Here is a 24,963-nt window from a genome sequence, read left to right on the forward strand (position 1 = left end):
TTGTGCGTCGGGCTGGCAGCACTGTCGTGCCGCAGCCGAGTAGCAGAACCTCAGGAGTCTCCAGCAAGAGGTCAAGTAGCAGCAGCTCCAGTGAATCCGAGAGCAGTTCAGAATCTGACTCAGAGAGTGAAAGCAGTTCGAGTGAGAGTGACGGCAGCAAGCCCTCTCATTACTCCAGCCCAGAGGTAAGGACTCCTGTGCTTTATGATTCAGGGTGGTAGCTGAGATATTCCACCCACTCGGGCCCTTAGCTAGCCAAGAAACATAGGGAGGCTGTGGGGAGGCCAAAAAAAAATGGAATGGGGGAGGCCCAGGGATCCCCTGCCCTTGGGTCATTCTGAAATGCATTCCTCAACAAAAGCATACACAAAAAGATATGCCAACTAGGGAAATGTGATCTAGATTAAATTACTATAAGGTGGATACATAACTGATTTAAAGACTGTATTCAAAGAGTAGTTATCAATGTTTCACTGGCAAACTGGGAGAATTTATCTATTGAGATCCCACAGGGGTCTGGTACTAGTCAATATTTTCATTAATGACTTGGATAATAAAGTCAAGATTATGCTTATGAAATTTGTGGATGACACCACGCTGGGAGAGGTTCCAAGCATTTCGGAGGATGGGGTTAGAATTCAAAACAACCTTGACAAATTGGAGCATTGGTCTAAAATCAACAAGATGAGATTCAATTGGACAAAATTCAGAGTACTACACTTGGGAAGGAAAAAGCAAATACACAACTACAGAATGGGGAATAATTAGCTAGGGTGTAGTTCTGCTGAAAAAGTATGTGATAGCTGTAGAAGATCACAAATTGAATATGAGCCAACAGTGTGATGCAGATGCAAAAAGGCTAATATTCTGGAACGTATTGCCAGGCACGTGGCGTGTAGTAATTGTGCCTCTCTACTCGGCACTGGTGGGGTTTCAACTGGAGTTCTGTGTCCAGTTCTGCATACTACACTTTAGGAAAGATGTGTACAAACTGGAGAGAGTCCAGAGAAAAGCAAAAAAAAAAAAAAAACTGAAAAAAGATTTAGAAAACCTAAGGGAAAGTTAAAAACAGGGCATGTTTAGTCTTGAGAAAAGAACAGTGGGGGGGAGATATGATAACAGTCTTTAAATATGTTAAGGGCAGTTATAAAGAGGACTGTGATCAATTGTTCTCCATGTCCACTGAAGGTAGGACAAGAAGTAATTGTCTAAATCTGCAACAAGGGAGATTTAAATAGATATTAGGCAAAGCTTTCTAACTATAAGGATAGTTAAGCACTGGAACAGGCTTCCAGGAGAGGTTGTGGAATCCCCCTCAGTGAAAGTTTTTAAGAACAGGTTAGACAAACACCAGTCAGGAATGGTCTAAGTATATTTGCTCCTGCCTCCGTGCAGAAGGCTTGGCAGGATAACCTATTAAGGCTGTAAATAACCTTACATATTCCCCAGACTCTCACATACATAGACACACAAATATACGTAAAAAGTATTCAAAAATCCAGCATCAAGACTGTAAACACACCCAAACCCCAGACAGGTAAATCCCCTTTACCATACGACACTGGATCATGACAACCATGTCTCACAATCATAAAAAATTACATTCCCTTTTTAAAAAAATCAAAAACACGGTATGTATGTTATGTAACATTTTGGCACCAAATATAAAAGTACCAAAAGCATACTGTAGTGTGTCTCCCTTGTTTTTGTTGTTCTTTCTTTACTCTACAATTTTCTTGCCTTCTCTCTGCCTCTCAGTATTTTTCAGATTCACTTTCAGTTAATTTTTCATTTCTCCTTTCCCCTCCCCCAAATCTATTCCTCCAGCCTTCCCTTTTCTTTTCTCTTTCTCTACATTCCTGGGCACTCCTTGCCCCTCTCCCTCTCTTTACTGTCCTATTTCTTCCTCTCCCCATTGGTCTCCTTCCACTCAAGGTCTCACCCTTTCCCTGCAGATTCTGTCCTCTTTCTCCAGTTCCCCACTGCAGACATCTGCCTTTATGTCTCAATCTTTTCCTTCCATATGGAGTCTCAACAAACGTACAAATTGGGAGGGAGGAGGCAAGAAAAGGAGAAGGGGATTGCTAGTGTGTCTTTGTGTACGTAGAAGTGATCTCTCCAAGAACAATTGACCTGGTCGTTCTAGCAGGGCATCAGGTCTATTAATCCATATGGGACATTGATTGGGATTTCATATGGAGATCTGTAGACTACAAGTCATTTTAGGTTATTTTTTGTCCCCCACCTCAAATATCATAGGCACATATTCAAAGGTTTTTTATTTCTGGACTGGGGCATCTTCTGTGTTTAGAGGGAAAGAGGATTGCTGCTCCACCTCCTCTTTTATTTTTCTAGCTCATTTTGGGATCTTTGTGTATGGAGTAAGCTGAGGTAGAATAGGGTCAGACCAGGTTTCAGTGACGCAGGTCAGTTCAGAAGTCTCATCCAATATAAAATTGTGAGTGGGGCTATGTGACAGAGTGCTAGGTACAAAGGCCTTAGTCAGCACTCTTCACAGCAGCCCCAATCAGGCAAAGCAGATTAGAGCTGACTATGCAAGTCTGTGCCTAATTTGGGGGCGGGGCAAGGCAGAGAGGCCAGTTAAACCCTCAGCCAAGAGCCCACAAATAGGCATAGGAAAGAAGAGCACAGTGGGGGGAAGCAGGCAGTAAGAGGGAAAGAGACATCGCTCCCCTCTGCTTGGGAAAGGTCTTAGGTATACTGTGAAGGTGGTGGGATGCAACTGTAAATAAACTGCAAAGGGTGTTGAACCAGCAAAAGGGTCTCCATATAATTTGTGGACTGAGACAGAGGCTGGACCAAGGTGGCCCTTTTACAAGCTAGTTTTGTACACTGCCAAACATGCACTCATCATCCAGAGCAGTGTTTCCCAAACTTGCGATGCCGCTTGTTCAGGGAAAGCCCCTGGCAGGCCGGGCCGGTTTAGTAACCTGCCGTGTCTTCAGATTCAGCCGATCGCGACTCCCACTGGCCGCAGTTCGCTGTTCCAGGCCAATGGGGGCTGCGGGAAGCGGCGGCCGGTACGTCCCTCGGCCTGCGCTGCTTCCCACTGCCCCTATTGGCCTGCAGCGGCAAACCGTGGCCAGTGGGAACCGCGATCGGCCCAGCCCGCCAGTGGCTTTCCCTGAACAAGCGGCGTCCCAAGTTGGAGAAACACTGGTCTAGAAGCTGAGGCTGTTATCCTCTCTCCCTCTCTCTATGGAGGCCATGAATGAGGGTGCTGGTAGAGGGGTTGACTTCATGTGCTTAGTTGAAGGACTGATGCTATGTGTGGCATCCTTGATTGAGGTCTGTTCATTCCAATGACAGTTTGGGTTTAGGATGGTGAGGGATAACTGGATCTGAAGTCCTTTGAAGGGGCTGAACTTCCTACTCGCCGAATTCTAGGAGTCTGGCACTGTTGTGTTTTCCTCCAATAAATTAGCATGGTGGTCTCTGTAAGGCAGGAATTGGTTACAAGACTGCAGGAGTAATAGATTGGGGTGTGTGTGGTGTAGGAGAGACAATTGTAATTGGTTGGTTGGCTGTTTTGGGGACGGAAGGGCAGGTGCCCTGGTGCCATCTATTTGAGGCTTTAAGCTACTAGCATGTAGTTTCCAGTTATCACTCCAGCCCTCCCACAAGATTTCTTATCCCCACCCCTGGTGGATCTTCCTGCTTCACAGCATCTCACTTTCAGTGGCTCCTCCACCCCGCCCCCATAGATTTCCCCTTTATCTCCTACCCCACTCACCCTTTGGAGAGCATTCTCTGTTTTTCATCCTCCCCCCGCCTCCCACCCTGGTCACTGGAAATTTAAGCAAGGTGAAAGGGTGTCAAGGCAGCCTCTTCCTGAGCCTCCTCCAATTCCCACTGTGTATCCTGACTCTTTAAATCTGTAAGTAGGAATAGGGGCTGAGAAGGTTTGCAGTAGCATTAGGGATAATACAGTTGTACTAACATTCCTTGTTCAGTGTTAGAAGAAAACCTGTGAGCCTTTATCATTGTCGCATGATCTGCTGCTACGAAGCATGGGTTGGAAGAGGAGCTGCGGGGGCAGAAGTGGCGAAGCAGCTGCATGGGACAGAGACACAGTGGCTGCTACAACACAGCTGCCTCTAGTGACAACACCACAAAATACATGGATTTCTCTGTCCTGCTTTGCACTGAACCAGGCCCAGCTACTTCGAAAGGCTGTGAAGACTAAATGTCCCGTTCTGCTTCTCTGTACTGTCTAACGTACACCGGTTTTCTTCTTTTCAAGTGTACCCATAAGTGTTTTTCTGTGACACTGTCATCCCAGCAGGTAATATTGGGTCTAAGGCCCTGGTCAGCATCTGTCAAAGCTAACAAGATTTGCAGGGCTCTGCCCTCCCCGCATCAGCAGAGTCAACATACTGACCTTGCAAGGAGCACTGTGGTTTTGGGCACTGGTGGCTGAAGAGCTCCCTGTATATTCTTGGTGTTCCCTCCGATCTTATATATCAGTGTCATTGACACACGTCTCTTCTGCTTCGTCTACACCACAGCTACGGTGGTGATTCCCAGCTCACCTCCACGTAGTGCCGCTAGCTCTCTTCTGAGCTAGCACGAGTATAAATAGTCGCGTAGCTGCAATGCCACAGGGAGCGGCCGCACTGAGGGTGAACCCACCTGAACCCCTGTGGGTACGTCCTCAGCCTGGCTAAGCCTTGCCACCGCTGCCTGTGCTACTGCAGCTACACTACGATTTAGCCTCACGCTAGCTCTCAGTGAGCTAGTGCCCACATACGTAGGTACGCAAGCTGGGAATCACCACCTCTCGCTCATGGCATACGTGGAGTCTGTATATTAAGTACATAAAAAGAGTGTATATATCTAGGTAGACTGACCTGTTCGATTTAACTCTTTTTTCATCTTTTTGACCGTTTTGTTTTTCAAACAGTTTTCAGCTTCCACAGGCCCCTGGAGAAGCCCCAGTTGTATTTTCTGGTTGGCATACTGCAAGTTAAAGATGAGTTTTGCCACCAAACTAACTTTGGAGATGTCCTTTACTTTTGGTAGCGGGACACATTGGTTTTTAGCTTCCACACACCTGACTTCATTAGGCAAACTTTCTCAGGTTCCAGGACTGAAACCCTGGCCCCATTGTAGTCAATGACAAAACTCACCAGGGCAAGGACCATCTCTCATTATGTGTACATATAGTGCCTAGCATAAGAGGGCCCCTGATCTCAATAGGGGCTTCTCGATAAGCAGTATGGTAATGCAAATGATAAATAAGAACAACAGAGAGTGGCTTCACTTCTTAAAAGAAAAGGGCACCATGGGGCATAGGGCCTACTATGCTGCCAAGTCTCTAAGTCCCTCTTTCCAGTAGGAAGAGCAGGAGACACCATAGTTTTCACAGAGCCCACCCCCACCCCCCAATCCCTTCCGGAGAACATGCACTGGAGGCTTCCCCAGATCTATGTCCCTTGTGCCTCCAGCTATACTTTGTAGACGCTAAGAGATCTGAGTTCTAGAGACACAGTGTTTCTGAGCAGGTTTGTCAAATCCTCCTGGTTTTCCCAAAGAAGCCTAGCAGAGGAATGAGTAATTTAAAGTAGGAAAGGTTTGTGATCCAATGCTTATAGGCTCTTTAAATGCTACAAACACAGACCTTTTCTCTCTTCTCCATTTATCTGATTTTGGTTATCAGACAATTGTCAATCATCTTTCGTGAGGTAGCCACTTGGATCTACCTGGACTTAGGTAGAAGATAGACCAAAGTTTCTGTTGAACCTGGTCATCCAGGTCATCACAGATTTCACACAATTAAAAACTCCCCAGTGCAGTGGGGGGAGTGTAGACACCTATACCTTTCTAAAGAGAGCAGAATATTCCCCTGACTAATGCTGTGCTGGCCAATGCAAAGTGGGGGACAAAGGTGATATAAATTGGGAGCCTTATGATTTGCTCAGGGGTCACTGTAATCCAATGGATCAGGTGTGGGCCAGGGTCTTTCCCCACCCCCACAAATAATTGAAATTTCTGGGGGCTACAATGTGAATTGATGAAAAGTCTCCAGTTAAATTTTGCAAACATTTTCACCCTACCAATCATCACATCCCATTGCAAAACAGTCTGCCTTAGTGAAAGCAGATTCTTGTATATGCTTTTTGAACTGCAAAGCTTTTCAGTTGGATCCATTAATTGAACAAATAGATTCCCATTGTATATTGACTTCATTGGTGCCAACTGCAAGCATTCAAAAATCGTGTCAAGCCCCCAAAATCATCTGATTGTCTTGAAAATCACGAAAGATTTCTATTTGAGATCTTTTTATTTACCTTTTGTTTTTAGGGTTCACATTTACAAGATTTTTTTTCCAAAGCATGAATTCTAAAAACTTTCCTTTTTAAAAAATGAAAGCTGGGATTACTTATCTAACCAATGATTCCAGGAGCTGGAGCTTTCATCATGATAAAATGATGACTCATGATAAAATTGGGAGAGTTGGCAACATGGTTTGTATTAGAGGGATTTTGCTTGAGGCATTACTATTTAGGGGGCATGTACATTGGTGGCAGAGTGGTAGACAGTGGAAGTACCGCTACTGGGAAGCACTACGTTGTAAAATCATGTCACTCAGCTGTTCCTCGTTGTTTTTGGATGGTGTAATTTTGTCCCTGAAGTATGAACTGTGAGAAACAGAGTTTTAGAGAATGACAATATCTAAAACTGCAGGAGGGGATCGTAAGTGCCGCCACATACAAAATTTGGATGACCAGTTGCATTCAGGAGATTGAGTGGGACATCAACGGGACAGTACAAAGTTGGCATGATATTTCCCTGTGAACCTTTACCATAGGTTGTTCTCTAATGAGAAAAATTAGACAACAAGAGTAAAATTCTTCATGGAAAACTGAGGGCAGAATGATGGTTTTAGCCCAGTGATGGTTTTCATGTCAGCATGCATGATGATTATGTATTTCAAATTAAATGGAATATTGAGGCAAATTCTGATCCCACTGAGGACTTTGGGAGATTTTCCCATTGATTTCAGCGGGATCAGAAATTTAGCTTTTTATGACTACAGCCATAAAAGATGGTTCATATATTAGTGAGACCCTATCCAAACTATTGTGACCTATTGTGTCATTTTTTGTGTCGCATTCTTATTCCACCACCACTTGTTTCATTTCATTCAAATTACTGATTGCAAGAAGTACTAAGAAGCACTTGGGCATTATTGTCTTAGCTATAGCTGCATTTGAAATAATAATTATCCCACTTCTTCACTGTCCAAACACCATTGTACTTTAGATGCACTCTTAAAATTTGATCGTGTTATGACACAAATGAGGAGAAAAATTAGCAGCTACACAATATATGTAAAATGAGTAACTGACAATATCTCCACACACAAAAATGTTTGGGGGATCTTGCATGATTCTAGTGTCTGTAAACCGGGGGGGAGCAGTACGTTAGTTAGCTAAATAATGCAATTAAAACTCCCTTGTAGTGTCTAAATATTCTTGTCTTCACTAGCAATGTTATAAGATACAAAATACATCTCCCTTTTTTCCTCCTTGTTCTTCATTCTGTAGCCTTGATTTTATCCCTTTTTTTCTGTCTCTCGGTCACCATTATATTTTCTTTTACTTGGAAAGTTGGAAGCATTTCCCAGTAAAGTGGATGTCAATAGCACACTGCATGAATCACCTTTTAAGAAGTATGAATCACAGTAGCTGTCCTCCTTCTCAGCCTCATTCAAAACTGAAAATATCGCTTCTACAGCATACCCTGTCTCTAACAACCTGCACTTTAGTCATTACGTTCTGCTCCTAAAGTCAATGCCCCTATTAATAGCAGAGGAATATTATTCAACTCCATGACTGGGTACCCTAATAAAGACAGTAAACTTAAATAGAGCACTAACTGTACACACTGTGTCTGTTTAACTGTCTCTTTCACCTTTTGCATCATTCTTTTTTTTCTTTGATTCCACCACCCTCATGGAGATGCTTCTCTCATAGCCCAAGGTACCAGCTAAAGGGTTAATTCCAGGAGCTGAACCCTTAGCTTGTCCAATGAGAACAGCATGGCCACAGTTAAAAAAAACACAGTACAAGCCCTGCAATTTAGTTATTTTCACTCTGAACATATAGAGAACCTATACAAATACAGACTGTGACATCCCTCACAGATGGAAATTTATTAAATACTATTTTGTTTGATTTGCTTTCAGCCTGAGCAGCCATCATCAAACAAATGGCAGTTGGATAAATGGCTAAATAAAGTTAATCCTCACAAAACATCTATTCTTAACCAAAATGATAACCATGGACTGGAGAGCAATCAGTATTACAGCAGAATAAAGGAGGAAGGACAAGAGTGTGAGAAAATACCAGCTATTTGCCAAACTGACCTCAGAGACAAGGAAATTAAGAACTCCAGCAAAGAGGAGTTGAGGCCTAGAACTGCTAATAAAGCACCAGGAAATAAAGGAGGGAAGCAGAAATCACCTCCTACGGCTGCTGCTGTTTCTGGAGACAGCGGCCCTCAGAGAAGGACGACTTGTAAAAAACAGCCAAGAAGAACAGAGAGGACCTCTGGTGGGGATGCCTTGAACTGCCATACATCTGAGAATCTCGCTTTGAGCCAAGTATTTTTGGAAAATAACATCTGTGAACAACCTAAAGCCAGGCCCTGCAACAACAGAACTGGGCACAGAAAAGAGCCCCGTTCTGTTGCTGCATGTGAAAAGAGACGTACCAGAGGGCCAAGCAAAACTGCACCCAAATCCAAGGAATTTATCGAGACAGAGTCTTCGTCTTCATCATCTTCCTCATCTTCCTCAGATTCAGATTCAGAATCCGAACAAGAGGAATATCATCTGCCCAAACCTCAAACTGTGGCCTCTGCTTCAGGTGGAAGTGACCAGAGGTTGAAGGACTCCTTGAGCGGTAACACCAACAAAACTAACAGCAGCTGCAGTGCCTTTGGCTCCATTAATGCCAGGACTAGTAATGATATAGCAAAGGAGCTGGAGGAACAGTTTTATACTCTAGTTCCTTTTGGCAGGAATGAGCTCCTATCTCCTCTGAAAGACAATGATGAGGTAAAATCACTGTGGGTCAAAATTGATTTGACTCTTTTGTCCAGAATTCCAGAGCGTTTACCTGAGGAGCCACTGGCAATGAGCACTGGAGCAAAAGAAGAAGCCAGCCTTCAGCAGAATAATTGTACTTACCTACCATCAGAAAAGGTTGTGCCAAAATCTAGAAGGAAACGCAAGGTAAGCTGTATGGGGTTTCTTTGGTTTTGGAGGGGATGCCGGGGAAAGTTGCACGGCATATTTTGTGTCTTCTTATCTATCACCTAATCTATGTAATCATCTATTTCTTGTACATGATCTGTTTACCCAAACAGTATAATATGTGTAACAATAATATCCTATTTGAATTCGAATTTTTGAAGCAATGTTTCGTCATCACTCACTCCCCTACCGTGTGTGACTTTGAACCAACAACAGTCGTTCAAGGAACAGGAGGGAAAAAAACATTGAAAAGCAAAACTAAAACTTCTACTCAGCAGGGGACAAAGATGCCATAGCCCATAGTGCATTTTCAGTTGACACAGTGTCATTCCCTCCTCATGAAAATAGTACCCTTTATTAGTGTTTTTTTCAAAACTTGGACATCTGAAGATGATGCCTAAATCAGGAAATGAATTGAATGCAGCTGTGTAATCAAAGCCAATATCATGTCTTCATTATGAGTGTGTTGGAGAAGGAAGGTAGAGATAGCGCCTATGTCATCTCAAGATGTTAGCAAAGGGCCCAATCCTGCAAATGCTCTGCATACAGCTATTCTGCTGACATCAGCGGGAGCTTAATTTATGTAAATTCATGATCCATTTGGGCCGACAACTTTTCTCAGTTACATCAGTGCAATCCAGTTTAACTCAGTGGGGTTGCACAAGTATAACTGAATCCAGAATTTAGCTCAACGTCTGTTCTGCATCCACAGATGCCATCTCTAGCAGCCATTGCACTAGCCACCACTGTTCCCTCTAAGCTGTGTGCGTGTGCGCGCACACAGATCCTAAACCCCGTGCACTTAGCGAAACACTGCGCGCCAAAAAAATGAAATACTACATCGAAGCCAGGTCAAAATATCATTTACGGGTGACTTTTGACATTGTTTGCCCGCCATCTATCAACACAGCCAGATTCCACTAGCTGGCAAGAGCGGGGAAGGGAAATTTTTCTAAGAATTTAAAAATGACATTTATAAAATAACATGGTGTAACACAGCCCAGACATCAGACAGAGATCCACTGAGCTTCTCCTGTTTCAGAGGAATGTCTGCATTTCATACAGTATGCATTGCCCAGGAAGTAGCATGCAGTAATAATGGGAGCGTGACCAGGAATGGTCAAAGAGTAGCAGAAGCAAAAGCATAGCTGTGCCACTATGACATAGGAAGGGTTATTGTGATATTGCCATGTTGTATACCCAACAGAAGACAGGGAGGCACGATGAAAAAGCAGAATAAACAGCATAAGACAAGGAAACAGCATGTCACCAATTACAGATGAATGTCATAAGGGTACAGCAGGCAAAGTGGCATAAACAGAAACAGGCTTAACCACTGCAACTACCCCCATTCCCCTAAAAACATGGGTAAACTAGAGACACGACCACAAAGCATGTACTAAGGATGTAGGATGATCGTCATTCCTAATGAATGAGAGCCAAGCTATAGACACAATACTAATGCCTTAAAAGCAGCCCTGATTGTAATGTGTACAACAGACAGAATGCTGTTGCCATGCAGCAAAGCAATAAATGAAGCCTGCCCAAAGGGTAACAGGAGGAACTCAATCACTCTTGGAGATTGGATGGGTGCTAACAATGGAAATGGCTATGGAGTTCATAGGAAGGAGGGGAAAGCAATAACAGTGTCTGGGGGGATCCTAGGAAGGAGAGATATAGTAGGACATATGAAACAGTGACAAGGGACATGGGACCCATGGAAGAAAGTAGGAGAGAGAAAGAAATAGAGTGAAAGGAAACCAGGTGTGGGTTTGAGGAAGAGATGCAGAGGAAATGGACAAAAATGAGGACATAAAAAGATAATGTCTAGAGATGGAAGGAGAGAAATGGTTAAAAAAAATTGTCACATTTTCTTTCCTACTCCTTTGCTTGCAGGTTGTCTCTTAAGATTTTAAGCGTTTCAGGACAGTGAACTACTTTGCTGCATGTCTGTATAGTCTGTGGACTATATAAATAAACTTAAATAATAATAGTTAATACCGGGATACACCAGAATACAGGCCTTAATTTCCTGTAATACACAGCAATCATTTGCTTCTGTATGTGGGACTTGTGTCACCTATAAAATTCAATAGATGATCATTTTTCTCATCATTCAGTGTGAAAATGAAGAAGAGGACAGGGAGATCAAGAAGACTCATTTAGAGCAAGAGTGTTCTTCACGATTAATTGCCTCTGCCCTAGGTATTTCAACAGCAAATCATTGCAACAGGAATGAACATAGGTATGCATTTTCCTTGTTATTTAAAATTCAGTCTCCACAATTAACTGAATCATAATGCAAAGTGTTGTTTGGCATTTGATGGAATAGATTTTTTTTAATTATCACATTTTATGTGTAAAAATTATCCTTGTGCATTTTCTCTCTTTTTTTGGTGTAGTGAATGAGTTAGCTGCTCCTGACATAATTGTACTAATATTTTTGTTCTGTTACATAAAGAAGTTGTGAGTTCCAAGTATTTGGATCCTGGATTAAATAATTGTAGCAACAACAAAAGGATAAACTGAGACATTACAGTATTCCTAGGCATTATGTTCTGGGCATCAGTTCAACTAGGGTTACCAGCCTTAGTCCTTTTTACCTCCACCACATTGTTATGAGTTTCAGAATTAGAGCTTGCTTATATACCTCAGTTTAAATACAATAATTAATCTATGTACTCTGAGGACAAAGTGAAGAAAAGTACTTGAATTGATGCCTGGAATTCTCAACTCTTGCATACATTAAGGACCAGACAATCTAAAGATTACAGGTAAGTTATTTTCCATACTATTTGGTATGTGTAGGATACACAAATTTCTGTGACTATAAAAACAGCCAAATTTCCAAAGGATGCAAAGCATGAAATGCGTGATGAAAATCCACCAATCTGTTTGCAGAGATTTGTGCAGCAGCCATACTAGCAATCAGTCATCTCAATCATGCCTGGTTTTTCTTCAGAGATTGCCAGCAAGCAATTTGAGTCATGTATCTTCTTAGAGTTCAATTGCATGCTGCTTAGTACATGCAGGTCATTGATATATTTAAAAAAAATCCTTTTTCATTATATTTTATAGTGCAAGTGCAAAGAGGTACCTTGTAATTTATATAACGTCTAATATTCAACAATCATTAGTATTTCTTGTATTCGGTTATGTGTAGGTATTTATCTTCTTTTCATCACTGTAGGAACTGAACAGCTCTTATTTATAATATTAAACAAATGCAAAGGAACGATCTCAAACATGTTTTGCATATTCAAAAATATACATTCAGCTTCTCTGTCATCCTATAACTCAGATACATTACATAAAGTAAAAATTTCACATGTAGTAGTGTATTTTATTGTGGTTGATTGGATGCATGTATACTATTCCATGTATGCTATTACCAAAGTATCCTACATTTTACATCACATACATTCTCAAAATGATTGTCGTAGTCTGACATGTTTAGCATTGTTGAGCCAGTTTTTTCCTGGGGTTAATTCCACACCTTCTAAAAGTGCTGTGTGTCACATGTAACGCATACAGGGTTTCCAATAGCAATTGTATATCAAAAAGACAACAAATAAGTTCTTAAATGCTCCCTTCCCCTCACTCCCCAATTCCCTCCCTCCAAGGTATTTCTATGGCTTCTATTACCATAGCATCTCCCAATCATTAATGTATTTATCCTCACAACATCCCTGTGAGGTCGGGCAGTGTTGTTATCCCCATTTTACAGATGGGGAACTGAGGCACAGCAAGACTATGTGACTTGCCCAAGGTCATACAGTAACTCATACAGCAGAGAACTGAATGCAGGTCATCCTGAATTCCATGCTAGTACCCTAACAACTTGACCATCCTTCCTAGTGCTGTTGCACTTCAAAGCAGATGTAGCTTCTTCAGGCTACTTTAGCCTCACCCCCCTGATAATGATGTATGAGCCCAGCTGACCAGGGCAAAGCTTCCATTTGAAAAAAGGAAATAAAGTTGGAGCATCAGCAAGGGGCTCCTAAACATTCAAAATTAACAATAAAATCTGTTGTTTTTCTTACCAAAAAATCACTATTGACGTTTGCTCACCTTGACCCTCTCATAAGAAGTGTAAGCCATTGAAAAAAAAATTCCTTTAGCCACACTTTAAAAGTACTGCCTTATGAGCCGATGAAGGTCTAAAAAGTTCTAATAGTGAGCTATGGTTTCTGCCACCTCAAGTTTTTAAAGACTCGTAAGATAAATGAACAAGTGTTTGGGAGCCAAATGTTTAATCATTTCTGTTCTCTGAAATGATGTGGTAAAACAAAGAGTATTTTGTATCATATTCACTTTTGCAAGGACATTCAGGGTGTAGTTTCTGATACTGTATCTATAAAGAAGTGAGAAATGTCCTTACAAAGGAATAGGCTGGATTGAAGAGAATGTGGCAGGGAAACATATTGTATTAACAGGTTTCAGGGTAGCAGCTGTGTTAGTCTGTATCCACTGTACAGCTGTAGCTCACGAAAGCTTATGCTCAAATAAATTGGTTAGTCTCTAAGGTGGCACAAGTCCTCCTTTTCATATTGTATTAAAATATTCTGTCTACTCTTAATCACAAATGTAGGCTCAATGCAAAGTTATCGCTCTTAAAAAAATGTATACTCTATGTGTTGCTTTAATTTTTCATTTAAGTATCTTCTTCAAATTAGCACATGAAAAGTTTCTTTACAGTTTATTGCTACTGTTGCCACCTGTTGCTCTATCTGTGGCTTCTCTAAAAAATGGCTTCTCTAACACGGCTTTCCCTTTTAGAAGATGCAGCAGTAGACATTTCCTTGTTTCCATTGTGAGAATGCTTTTCTTTGTCTGGTACACTAGCACATATTTCTTTGTCTTCAGAACCTGCACCAAATTACTGTAAACTGAATGACCAAGGCCTGGTCATTGAATTCAGAGACATCCCAATCGTCTTCTAGCACATTCCCTGTTTAATTCACATATGGTTTTATTGCTATGGCTTGTAAATTGTCACCTGTTATTGTGAAATAGGACTCTATAACCTAAACTTACACTTTAGAACCTCATCTCCTTCTCCAAGTAACCCTTAAAAGACAGTGAGGAATTGCCATTTATCTCCTTATTTTTTCAAGTACTTTGACATGGACTTTATAGTAATCCCAGAATGACAATTTACCCTAGAGGGAAAGAGAAGAAACATGATCCAAATTTGTAAATGAACTCTTGGTCCTGATACTATAAAGTTGTTTCCAGACATCAGTAGACTTCATCCTGCCAGCAGGTTTTAAATTCAAAGTTTCGATAATATATAAAACATTTACCTTTCTCAAATCCAGCTTTGTGACACTCCATTACTGTAATTTCCATTTCCAGCTTGGCGATACCAATAAATAAAAATGAGAAAATGCTTCGGTCTCCCATCTCACCCCTCTCTGATGTATCAAAACACAAATATTCCAATGATGATTTAACTTCTTCCAGTAGACCTAATGGCAGCAGCCTATTACCTTCCATGTCCTCCAGCAAAAAACATAAGAGTGAAATCCAGCCACAGCCACATCCTGCAGACTGCAATGTAAGTTTATGTTGTTGATCATAGTATAAAACCCAGCTGATTTTTCTTCTCTTTGTATCACTGCTCATACAGCCCTTGATATTTCTGCAGAATATCATGGAAAGGAACATAATAATGAATGTCCCATTAAGTAAGATTTTTCCATTGGGGAAATGGTAAGACATAACAGGATTAAAAATGACCTGAAAAATAGGAGGTGGAAGGAAATCCACAAAGCAGGTAAGTACACAACCAAGGTTTGCAAGAAGTAAAGAACAGGCAAAAAGTAAGGAATTTCATGTTTGACAACTCAGATGTCCATAAACAGAAAAGTTGTACAAGAAAAACATGCTGCTGATCTTGGCATTCTGAACTGAAATTGTGTGTGTTTGCATGCCTGAAATCGTTTTCCTCATAAATATATTTCCAATAAATGAACAGACCTGTGCATGAAATGACAGAGATGGCAAAATAGACAAGAGCTCCAATCCTGCCTTTCTTGAATCATTAGATTCCTGAAACAGGAGTCTTAGGAGTAAAAGGAATGCAAAATCAGCCCAATGAACAGTAAACTAGGAAGGTCAACCCAATATTTCCTCTGTGGAGAAAACCAGCGCAAACCCTGAAGCTCCACATACAGGGAACAATAGAGTGCTACTCCTGCTGCATCATTCTTCCCCTTCCATCAAAGGCTCCTCCTCAGAGTTGAGGCTCTGTGCATGGGAAAGGGGAATGGGCACTCTCCATGCTCGACTTCCCACCAGTGCCGCCCCAAAATTAATAATAATCATGGACTCGACAATAGCTTTGGTGCACACCCGTTTCATTTTTGGAACACCTCAGGTAGGCGAAGTGGGTCTGTGGTAGAGTGGCACCCAGGTAGCTGTGCTGCCATGCAGTCAAGAGGCACCTGTTGGGGGCTGATGATGGATTAGAGGAACAGTGCCTTCATGTGGATGATCCTGCTCTTCAGCAGGTCCCTAGAGATCTGCAGCCTTTCGAGGACACAAAATTGGTCGGTTTTGTGAGCAGAGCTTAATCTCAGCATTTCCCTCTTCAGCAGTGAAATGAGCCATAGGAAACTACATGAGGAATTCTGTTGCATGATCTTTTCCTGCATAGAGAACAAGGTTTTAGCCATTATACGTTCCATGAAAAGGAAGAAGAAATAATAAGAGAAAGTATTGAATATTTTCACCAAATATATTCTTTATTATTATTAATGTCTTGATGCATTACAGCAGGGGCAGGCAAACTTTTTGGCCTGAGGGCCGCATTGGGTTTTGGAAATTGTATGGAGGGCCGGTTAGGGGAGGTTGTGCCTCCCCAAAAAGCCAGGTGTGGACTGGCGACTGCCTCCCACCCCCGGGACTCCTGCCCCATCCAACTCCCCCGTTCCCTGTTGGCCCCCCCCCGGGACCCGTGCCCCATCCCCTCCCCTGTTCCCTGTCGCCTGACCTCCCCCGGAACCCCCACCCCTGACTGCCCCCCGCCGCCCCATCCAACCCCCACTCCTTCCTGACGGCCCCCCCGGGACCCCTGCCCCCATTCAACGCCCCCCATTCCCTGCCCGCTGACCACCCTTACCCCTAATCACACCCTCACCCCCTGACCACCACCCCGAACTCCCCTGCCCTCTATCCAACCCCCCGCTCCCTGCCCCCTTACCGCGCTGCCTGGAGCACCGGTGGCTGGCGGCGTTACAGCGACACCGCCCGGCTGGAGCCAGCCATGCCTCCGCACAGCACAGAGCACCGGGTCAGGCCGGGCTCTGCAGCTGCGCTGACCCAGGAGCTCGCAGCCCCACTGCCCAGAGCATTGTGCCAGCAGCACAGTGAGCTGAGGCTGCGGGCGGGGGGGGGGAGAACAGTGGGGAAGGGGCCGGGGGCTAGCTTCCCAGGCCAGGCCGGGCAGGAGGGGACCACGTGCCATAGTTTGCCCACCTCTGCATTACAGGCTTCAAGAGCCTACACCTCACAGCAGGAAACTGAACTTTAGCCCAAACCCCTCAAGTCACTTCTGCTCAGGGGCAACTGGCCTGTTCCAAAAAGGCAGATTTGCGGTGGAAGAAAGGGGGGTAATGAGGTGGGGAGAAAAAGTAAACATTTCTGATCTAACTTTGAGATGTTTTGTCTTAAATATGTTGTTCTAAATTAGGTAAGTGTTTCTAGAGTCTCTCACACTTAATAAAAAGAAATAAACAAAATTAAGTATTTGAAAAATAGGCTATATACAAGGCCTTGAAAAGGCATTTTTAATATATTGGACTGACCAATTTCTCTTCCATCATGACGTAAATGTACATTTTTAAACACCTAAGTTTAGAGGCTGGTTTATGAACTCATTTAGAGTTATAATTATTTGATATCTGGAAAATAATTTAAAGTCCTTCAAAGATAAATGTGTTGGAAATTAGAAATAAAAAGTGATTGCTTTATGATCCACACCTTTAGCTAATGCATTCCACTCTGATTTTCTGCATAGCCTGGAAATGCTCCATTTGGTCAACATTTTAATAATCCCTTTAATAAAATTTTTATGTATCTGGTTATTCATCTGAAAATTATCCCACTGAACTGATCTGGATGTCCCATACAGAAGTTGAGAGCTCATGAATTGTAAATGTCACGGTTGGTTTTGTTTTAGCAAATCTGCCCATCTGGTGCCTAGCTGCCATGACCAACTGATCGTGTAGATTACTTACAGAGAAAGCTAGGCAGTAAGTGGTGGTTAGATCATGGAGCTTTCTGTTGAGACCTTCATTCCATTTCCTTCTTTTGTCTGAAGCAGAAGGAATTTTATTCTGTTGCAGTTACTGTCAAATAATAATAACAACCCAAACTGATGGAAAGTTACAGCAACAAAACAAAAAACCCCAAACAGTTTGGACACTGAAACGTGGCTTGACATGCAGAATAACCACAGCTGGTCTATGATTTAATAACTACACTCATCGTGTTATGGCCCTTCAGCTAGTGACTAATAATTCTGTTCTGTTTCTTCTGCATATCACCTGAAATTCTAAAGCCCTTTACCTGTAACTATTCGCAATATCTGTGAATTTGTGGCTATCAGTGACAAGCTAGTTATGTGTACTCCCTGTTGAAATAGTGAGCACACTAACTTGCAATTTACAGCACAATGCAGTCAAATTTTTATAGTTTATTAGCTGCTATTTCTAACTCAATGATCAATTTCTCAATGTGTTCTGTATTGTTTGTTGTCTAGAAAGCAGTTCACATCAATTCAGAAAGTGTTCTCTGCAACAAGCCACACTCCCAAACAGAGTCTTGGCCATCTTTATCCAGGGCACACAAAGACTGCAGAACAAAGCTCATCTTTGATGATATGTAAGTACAGATGCCTTTTTTCAAAAAAAGCAATTTAAGTGCAAATGTTTTTTTATGAAATAAAAATAAATCTTGCCCAACAGGAGCTCAGACATGGCCAATGCCATCATAGTAAGATATATTTCAGCACATTACATTGTAAATTGAACAAATTGTATAATTCCTGTTATTGTTACTGCAAGTTACACATCTACTTCTCCAAACACTGAACTAGGACTGTACACCATCAAGTTTGCTAAGAGGTCATTTTGTTTTGTTTCTTGAGCCTGAAATATATTTGTATCCAGAGGTTGTGTTGTTTCATTGTGTTTTTTAACAAGGTCACTTGCTATTTATAGTCACAGCAAGGAAAAATGAGGAATTGTGCTGGTTTTGGTATTGTAAAGCCAAAACCAAAGGCGTTTGACCCTGTTTATTCAAATCCCCCATCCCTCCTTATAGTTCAGCAGATTTTTAAAATGGCTCCAGTTTGTAGTCATCTCTCATTTAAAGGATTTAAAATTGCTTCTTCATTTTTCAAGGTACTTTACCATGTTATATATCAAAATAAAGCTTAAATTCCCATTGGTTCAAATAGACATGTTGACTTGTAATGACCTGATCTTCGTATATTTACCTTTCTGAATATGAGGGGTGTGATACTGTGTAAATTGCAGCCGCCTCCCCAGACTGCTTTTCCCCGGGAAACAGCTCATCAGTATGGATTAGAAGACAAAATGCAATCAGAAACAGTTACAATACAACTGTTGTACCTCAGTCTGATTCCTCCTCAACCTGCTGATAAGAAACAGTGTTTTTTCCAGAATGCTGTCACAGGAGCTAAAACTGCTTTTTTCACTATCTCTATCTGCATCCAATGAAGTGAGCTGTAGCTCACGAAAGCTTATGCTCAAATAAATTGGTTAGTCTCTAAGGTGCCACAAGTATTCCTTTTCTTTTTGTGAATACAGACTAACACGGCTGTTACTCTGAAATCTATCAACTCAGAGGCTTTTATCACTTGCTTCTTCCATTAGTGATACATGTGAGATTTCCGACAGACATCTGCAATAAAACTCCTTAACCTTTTCAGAGAGAGAAATACAATAAAAACTGTTCCTGTGTAGTGCCTTCCATGCAGTGTGTCCCTAAGCAATTTGCAGCCCATAAAAAATAAAAAAATTAAAGCAATCTAAAAAGCTGAATTAGATAAGCAACAAAAATCAAATATATCTTAATTTTGTGCTTACAAATAGTACAATAGGCAGTTGCTATTTCTAAGTAAAGGATTTCTACGCCTATCATCTTAGCCCTTTGTTTATGTATCACCAGAAGCCCTTGACCTTGGATCCCAAATTGCTATTTATGGAGGTCACTAAAATGTTGTGGATTAGACTGATTGCAAATGTCCAAAATCAACAAAATTGACTCACACATCAGAAAGATCAAATTAAAGATGGCAAACAGAATTTTTCAGATTCCTATGGTACCACATCATGGGATTTGAGGAAATGCAGTACATAATTTTGAACCTACTGTAGTACCCCTAATGACAACATTTGCCCCAAAATTATGTCCAGAGAAAATTTCATCTGTTAAAGCACAAAACTCTGAATTACAGTAATCCAGCCTTGGATTATACTGTCTGTTTTAATCAGAGATCATAGTATGAAGAGACTAAATCGCACATATCTGATTTAAAACAACCACTCTCATTTGTTTCAACCACTCAAGAACTCTTCACTTTGTTCCCAACTTGTTTTCTTGAGATCACTGAAAACAGTTGTATCTAATAATAAATTGGATCACAAGTAGGTCAGTGAAAAGTATCTTGTTTAGCAAAGTGCCTATTGTGGATACTGTATTTGCATAAAATAAAGTATTTAAAATGGAAAGCAAAATCCTGCTTTCCATGGTTTTCCTGCATGTTCTGAATATGCTTCAAGACATGCTCTACGAATTACTTTGGGAAGTTCTGTGGCCTGTGTTATTCAGGAGGTCAGACTAAATCATCACAATGGGCCCTTCTGGCCTTGGAATCTATGAATCTGACACATCAGGCATACAAGTGACATATAAAAGATATATGGGGTTACTGTTTTCCAGTTTGTGTACTTCAGTTAGATGTACAGGATTTTTTAGCCATTTGAGACTTATGCTACTGTATAAAGAGAGAGAATTTTAGAGGCTGTGTAATAACATTGAGGGTATGTCTATACTGCAATGTAAGCCATGGGTTAGTGGGACTCAAGTCAGCTGACCTGTGTTAGAGAACCTGAGGTTTGAGTGTCTATATTAATTCTCAACCCTATGGTAAGAATTGTCTAGTCTGGGCTTGAAACAGTGAGGGCTCTGGCGTCCACACTCAGCACACAGACTCGAGTCAAACCAACCACATCTCAAACTCCCAAAATGTGGCTGTTCTAGCCCTTTGCTTGTGGTACACTGTGGGAAAGATTTCCTGCCCACCCTGCACATTACAGGAAGTTTGAACAGCCTGCCAGCACAGCCTGCCACGCAACATGGAGGAGACCCCTTTTCAAGAAGTTCTCTTGCTTGCATTTTCACTCCTGTGTCAGGAAATGGGCAGAGCTTCCATGACACACTGGTGGACATTTCGACGGCATTTTCTTACCCAGGAAAGGCACCTGAGAGCATGTTGGCTGGAGCAGGAGAAGGACAAGAAAGCAGAAGAGGGAAGAGCTCCCAGCGGCTGATGCTGCTCATTACACTCGCTATAGCCGCTGATGCTCCCTGCATAAACCAGCGCTTCTGGCACAGGCCCACAAGCACAGACTGGTGGGAATCACATGGTCATGCAGACCTGGGATGACCAGCAGTGGGTCCAGAACTTTCACATGAAGAAAGCTTACATTTTTGGAGTTTTGAGTAGCTTGCCTTAGCCCTCCAGGGTAAAGACACACGCATGAGGCACTGTTGGAGGTGCCCACAGACCTGTTTGGATGCCAGTGGCATCAATGCTGTCTGCATTACTGTAGCTTGCTGTACTCTACACAATCTTTGAAGCCAGAGGTGAGCCGTTTCCCCCTGAATGGACCTATGAGAAGCAAGGGGCCACTGAATCGGTACACTCAGCCAGCAAGTGCGGCTACCACAGCTGGAGCTGGATGCACCTGGGCAACAGAGATGCTTTGTGCTCCCACATTATGGACTGGCATGGTCCCATGGAAGAGGAAGATTAGTACTTCTATGAACGTGCTTGTGGGGGTTGAAGCTATTTGGTTTCGGGGGGTGTCAGTGCTAGGGAGAGATAGGGGCTTGATTGCCATGCAACGTAGTTATGAATGATATGACAACTTACAAAAAGGGTGGGATGATTCACGGTATGGATTCATATAAGGAAGTGATTGAAGAGTGGATTGCTGTACGTACTTCCTCATTGTTCCTGATCATGGGTTTAGCTTGATGATTTCAATACTGATTGTATGATGAGGTGCAGGGATAGCAATAAACTTTCCTGATGACATAAAAAACTTTATTGTAAACTTGTGTTAAAACAGTACAACTGTCACCCATTGCCAAGCAGGGCGGTTGCCATTACAACACCCAAACACCAGTTACAAAACAACATTTCCAAAATGAAACAAAAGTAGAGGAAAAGTGCAAACAGGACAGAATCCCCCAAGTTGCTGCATGTCATAGAATATCAGGGTTGGAAGGGACCTCAGGAGGTCACCTAGTCCAACCCCCTGCTCAAAGCTGGACCAATCCCCAACTAAATCATCCCAGCCAGGGCTTTGTCAAGCCTGACCTTAAAAATATCTAAGGAAGGAGATTCCACCACCTCCCTAGATAACCCATTCCAGTGTTTCACCACCCTCCTAGTGAAAAAGGTTTTCCTAATATCCAACCTAAACCTCCCCCACTGCAACTTGAGACCATTACTCCTCATTCTGTCATCTGCTATCACTGAGAACAGTCTAGATTCATCCTCTTTGGAACCCCCTTTCAGGTAGTTGAAAGCAGGTATCAAATCCCCCCTCATTCTTCTCTTCTGCAGACTAAACAATCCCAGTTCCCTCAGCCTCTCCTCATAAGTCATGTGTTCCAGTCCCCTAATCATTTTTGTTGCCCTCCGCTGGACGTTTTCCAATTTTTCCACGTCATTCTTGTAGTGTGGGGCCCAAAACTGGACACAGTACTCCAGATGAGTCCTCACCAGTGTCGAATAGAGGGGAACAATCACGTCCCTCGATCTGCTGGCAATGCCCCTACTTATATGTCCCAAAATGCCATTGGCCTTCTTGGGCACACTGTTGACTCATATCCAGCTTCTTGTCCACTGTAACCCCTAGGTCCTTTTCTGCAGAACTGCTGCCTAGCCATTCGGTCCCTAGTCTGTAGCGGTGTATGGGATTCTTCCGTCTTAAGTGCAGGACTCTACACTTGTCCTTGTTGAACCTCATCAGATTTCTTTTGGCCCAATCCTCCAATTTGTCTAGGTCCTTCTGTATCCTATCCCTCCCCTCCAGCGTATCTACCTCTCCTCCCAGTTTCGTGTCATCTGCAAACTTGCTGAGGGTGCAATCCACACCATCCTCCAGAAAGTTAATGAAGATATTGAACAAAACTGGCCCGAGGACTGACCCTTGGGGCACTCCACTTGATACCGGCTGCCAACTAGACATGGAGCCATTGATCACTACCCGTTGAGCCCGACAATCTAGCCAGCTTTCTATCCACCTGATAGTCCATTCATCCAGCCCAAACTTCTTTAACTTGCTGGCAAGAATACTGTGGGAGACCGTGTCAAAAGCTTTGCTAAAGTCAAGGAACAACACATCCACTGCTTTCCCCTCATCCACAGAGCCAGTTATCATAGAAGGCAGTTAGATTAGTCAGGCATGACTTGCCCTTGGTGAATCCATGCTGACTGTTCCTGATCACTTTCCTCTCCTCTAAGTGCTTCAGAATTGATTCCTTGAGGACCTGCTCCATGATTTTTCCAGGGACTGAGGTGAGGCTGACTGGCCTGTAGTTCCCAGGATCCTCCTTCTTCCCTTTTTTAAAGATGGGCACTACATTAGCCTTTTTCCAGTCGTCCGAGACCTCGCCTGATCACCATGAGTTTTCAAAGATAATGGCCAATGGCTCTGCAATCACATCTGCCAACTCCTTTAGCACTCTCGGATGCAGCGCATCCGGCCCCATGGACTTGTGCTCGTCCAGCTTTGCTAAATAGTCCCGAACCACTTCTTTCTCCACAGAGGGCTGGTCACCTCCTGCCCATGCTATGCTGCCCTGTGCAGCAGTCTGGGAGCTGACATTGTTCGTGAAGACAGAGGCAAAAAAAGCATTGAGTACATTAGCTTTTTCCACATCCTCTGTCACTAGGTTGCCACCCTCATTCAGTAAGGGGCCCACATTTTCCTTGACTTTCTTCTTGTCCCCTATCCCCCAGTTCTTCTTTCCCCGTTTTCCATATGCTTGGTACCAGGGAGGGGGGTTCAGGTGTCCACAGGAGGGGAAGTCAGAACGGAGGGCTGCGTGGGGTTTAGTTTGCCCTGCCCAGCTGCTCCTGGGGCCCAATTGCATGGGCCACTCAGATACGGAGTGTTCCAAGCTGTTTCTAGACCAAAGGGACGTGACAGAGGAACCATGCCATGGTGTGAGAGAGGCAGCAGGAGCCATTACTCTTGCATCCATGATGGAGATGAGTCGCTTAAACAGTTCTCTCTGCTGAGCTCTGTCCTCCTCCCTTAACCGCCCTTCCTGTTCCAGGAACTGTTTAGCAAGTGCCTGCTCCCTTGCTGAAACCCTGTCCTCAAGCTGTGAAGTGAGCCTCAGCCTTTTCTCCTGCCTCTCGGATGCCCTTTCTCTAGTCATAAGTCCTTCTGTTTCTGGTACTGAACCTGCTCATTGGCTCTCTCCGAAACTTCAACCATCAGTTCATCACAGAAATTGTGTACTCTACAATTTTGGAATGGTCCATGAAGGTATGTTGGGCCAGGCTCGTTCTGCGCTGAGGGCAAGGTGGGGAGGTACAGCAGCCAGGTAAGGTCCAGGGGCCTGCAGGACAAGAAACAGGGTTATTGTCTCACATAGCTCAATGGAGGAGTGCAGAAATAATTCTTGTGGAATTTCAAGGACATAAAGTGTTCCATTTCACAACTGAACTGCAATATATTGTGAGAGGGATGCTTCAGTCCACAAAATCTTCCTGGATACAGCCTGGTTAATCTCAACTAAAGTAGTGCAGAGACAATGGTAAGTTAAAAATTCTAAGCTCACTTGGTTTTACAAAAAATTGCATAACTGTTTGGGTTTGGGGTAGAATGGTCAGTGGTCTTGCTACAAAGCTTTCTCTATCATTTCAGGCCTTACACATTCTGGAGGACTTAACTGTTCTTGTGGTGCCATGTTGGCAAAGGGAAATATTATTCCATCCTGCTGGTGGGAAAGTGATAGTACATGCAGTCAAATGTATAGTGGTTGAACAGCATATCTATGAGTGGAGTGGGCTGGTCAGCTACCGAGGTGGCCCTGAAGCATACATCCTTCACCACAGCATGGTTACCTATGTGGAGTTCCTGCTTCAGGAAAAGTTTTCAACTATCAGCATCCAGGATTGGCTCAGAATTCATGAGAGAATCAACATGATGCTGCATTCGCTTTCCACCTGGCTTACCCTGTTATGGCTTCGTGCAAACATGCAGACCTCCACAGCCTTCCTCCACCCCACAGCCAGCACATTTTTGGACAAAAACTGAAACCCCAGTCATTTGTCACCTATGGGCGGCATGAATTACCTCTAACTGAAATGGACTCGATTTGGAAATGGAAAACATTTC

General features: G+C 42.9%; 1 protein-coding gene across 3 annotated transcripts in view; it reads left to right on the forward strand.

Annotated features, from left to right (window-relative positions):
- The window catches only part of AFF3 (ALF transcription elongation factor 3), a 488,013-nt gene that overhangs the window by 415,350 nt on the left and 47,700 nt on the right, over window positions 1–24,963 (forward strand). For all 3 annotated transcript variants that reach the window (XM_048857937.2, XM_048857946.2, XM_048857957.2), the window contains 5 exons: window positions 20–185; window positions 8,213–9,262; window positions 11,404–11,528; window positions 14,642–14,843; window positions 18,051–18,172. In XM_048857937.2, the coding sequence (XP_048713894.2) occupies window positions 20–185; window positions 8,213–9,262; window positions 11,404–11,528; window positions 14,642–14,843; window positions 18,051–18,172 (1,665 nt within the window). The remainder of the gene's footprint in view (window positions 1–19; window positions 186–8,212; window positions 9,263–11,403; window positions 11,529–14,641; window positions 14,844–18,050; window positions 18,173–24,963) is intronic.

This window comes from Caretta caretta, chromosome 1 (assembly GCF_965140235.1).
Source record: "Caretta caretta isolate rCarCar2 chromosome 1, rCarCar1.hap1, whole genome shotgun sequence".
Classification (NCBI taxonomy): domain Eukaryota; kingdom Metazoa; phylum Chordata; order Testudines; family Cheloniidae; genus Caretta; species Caretta caretta.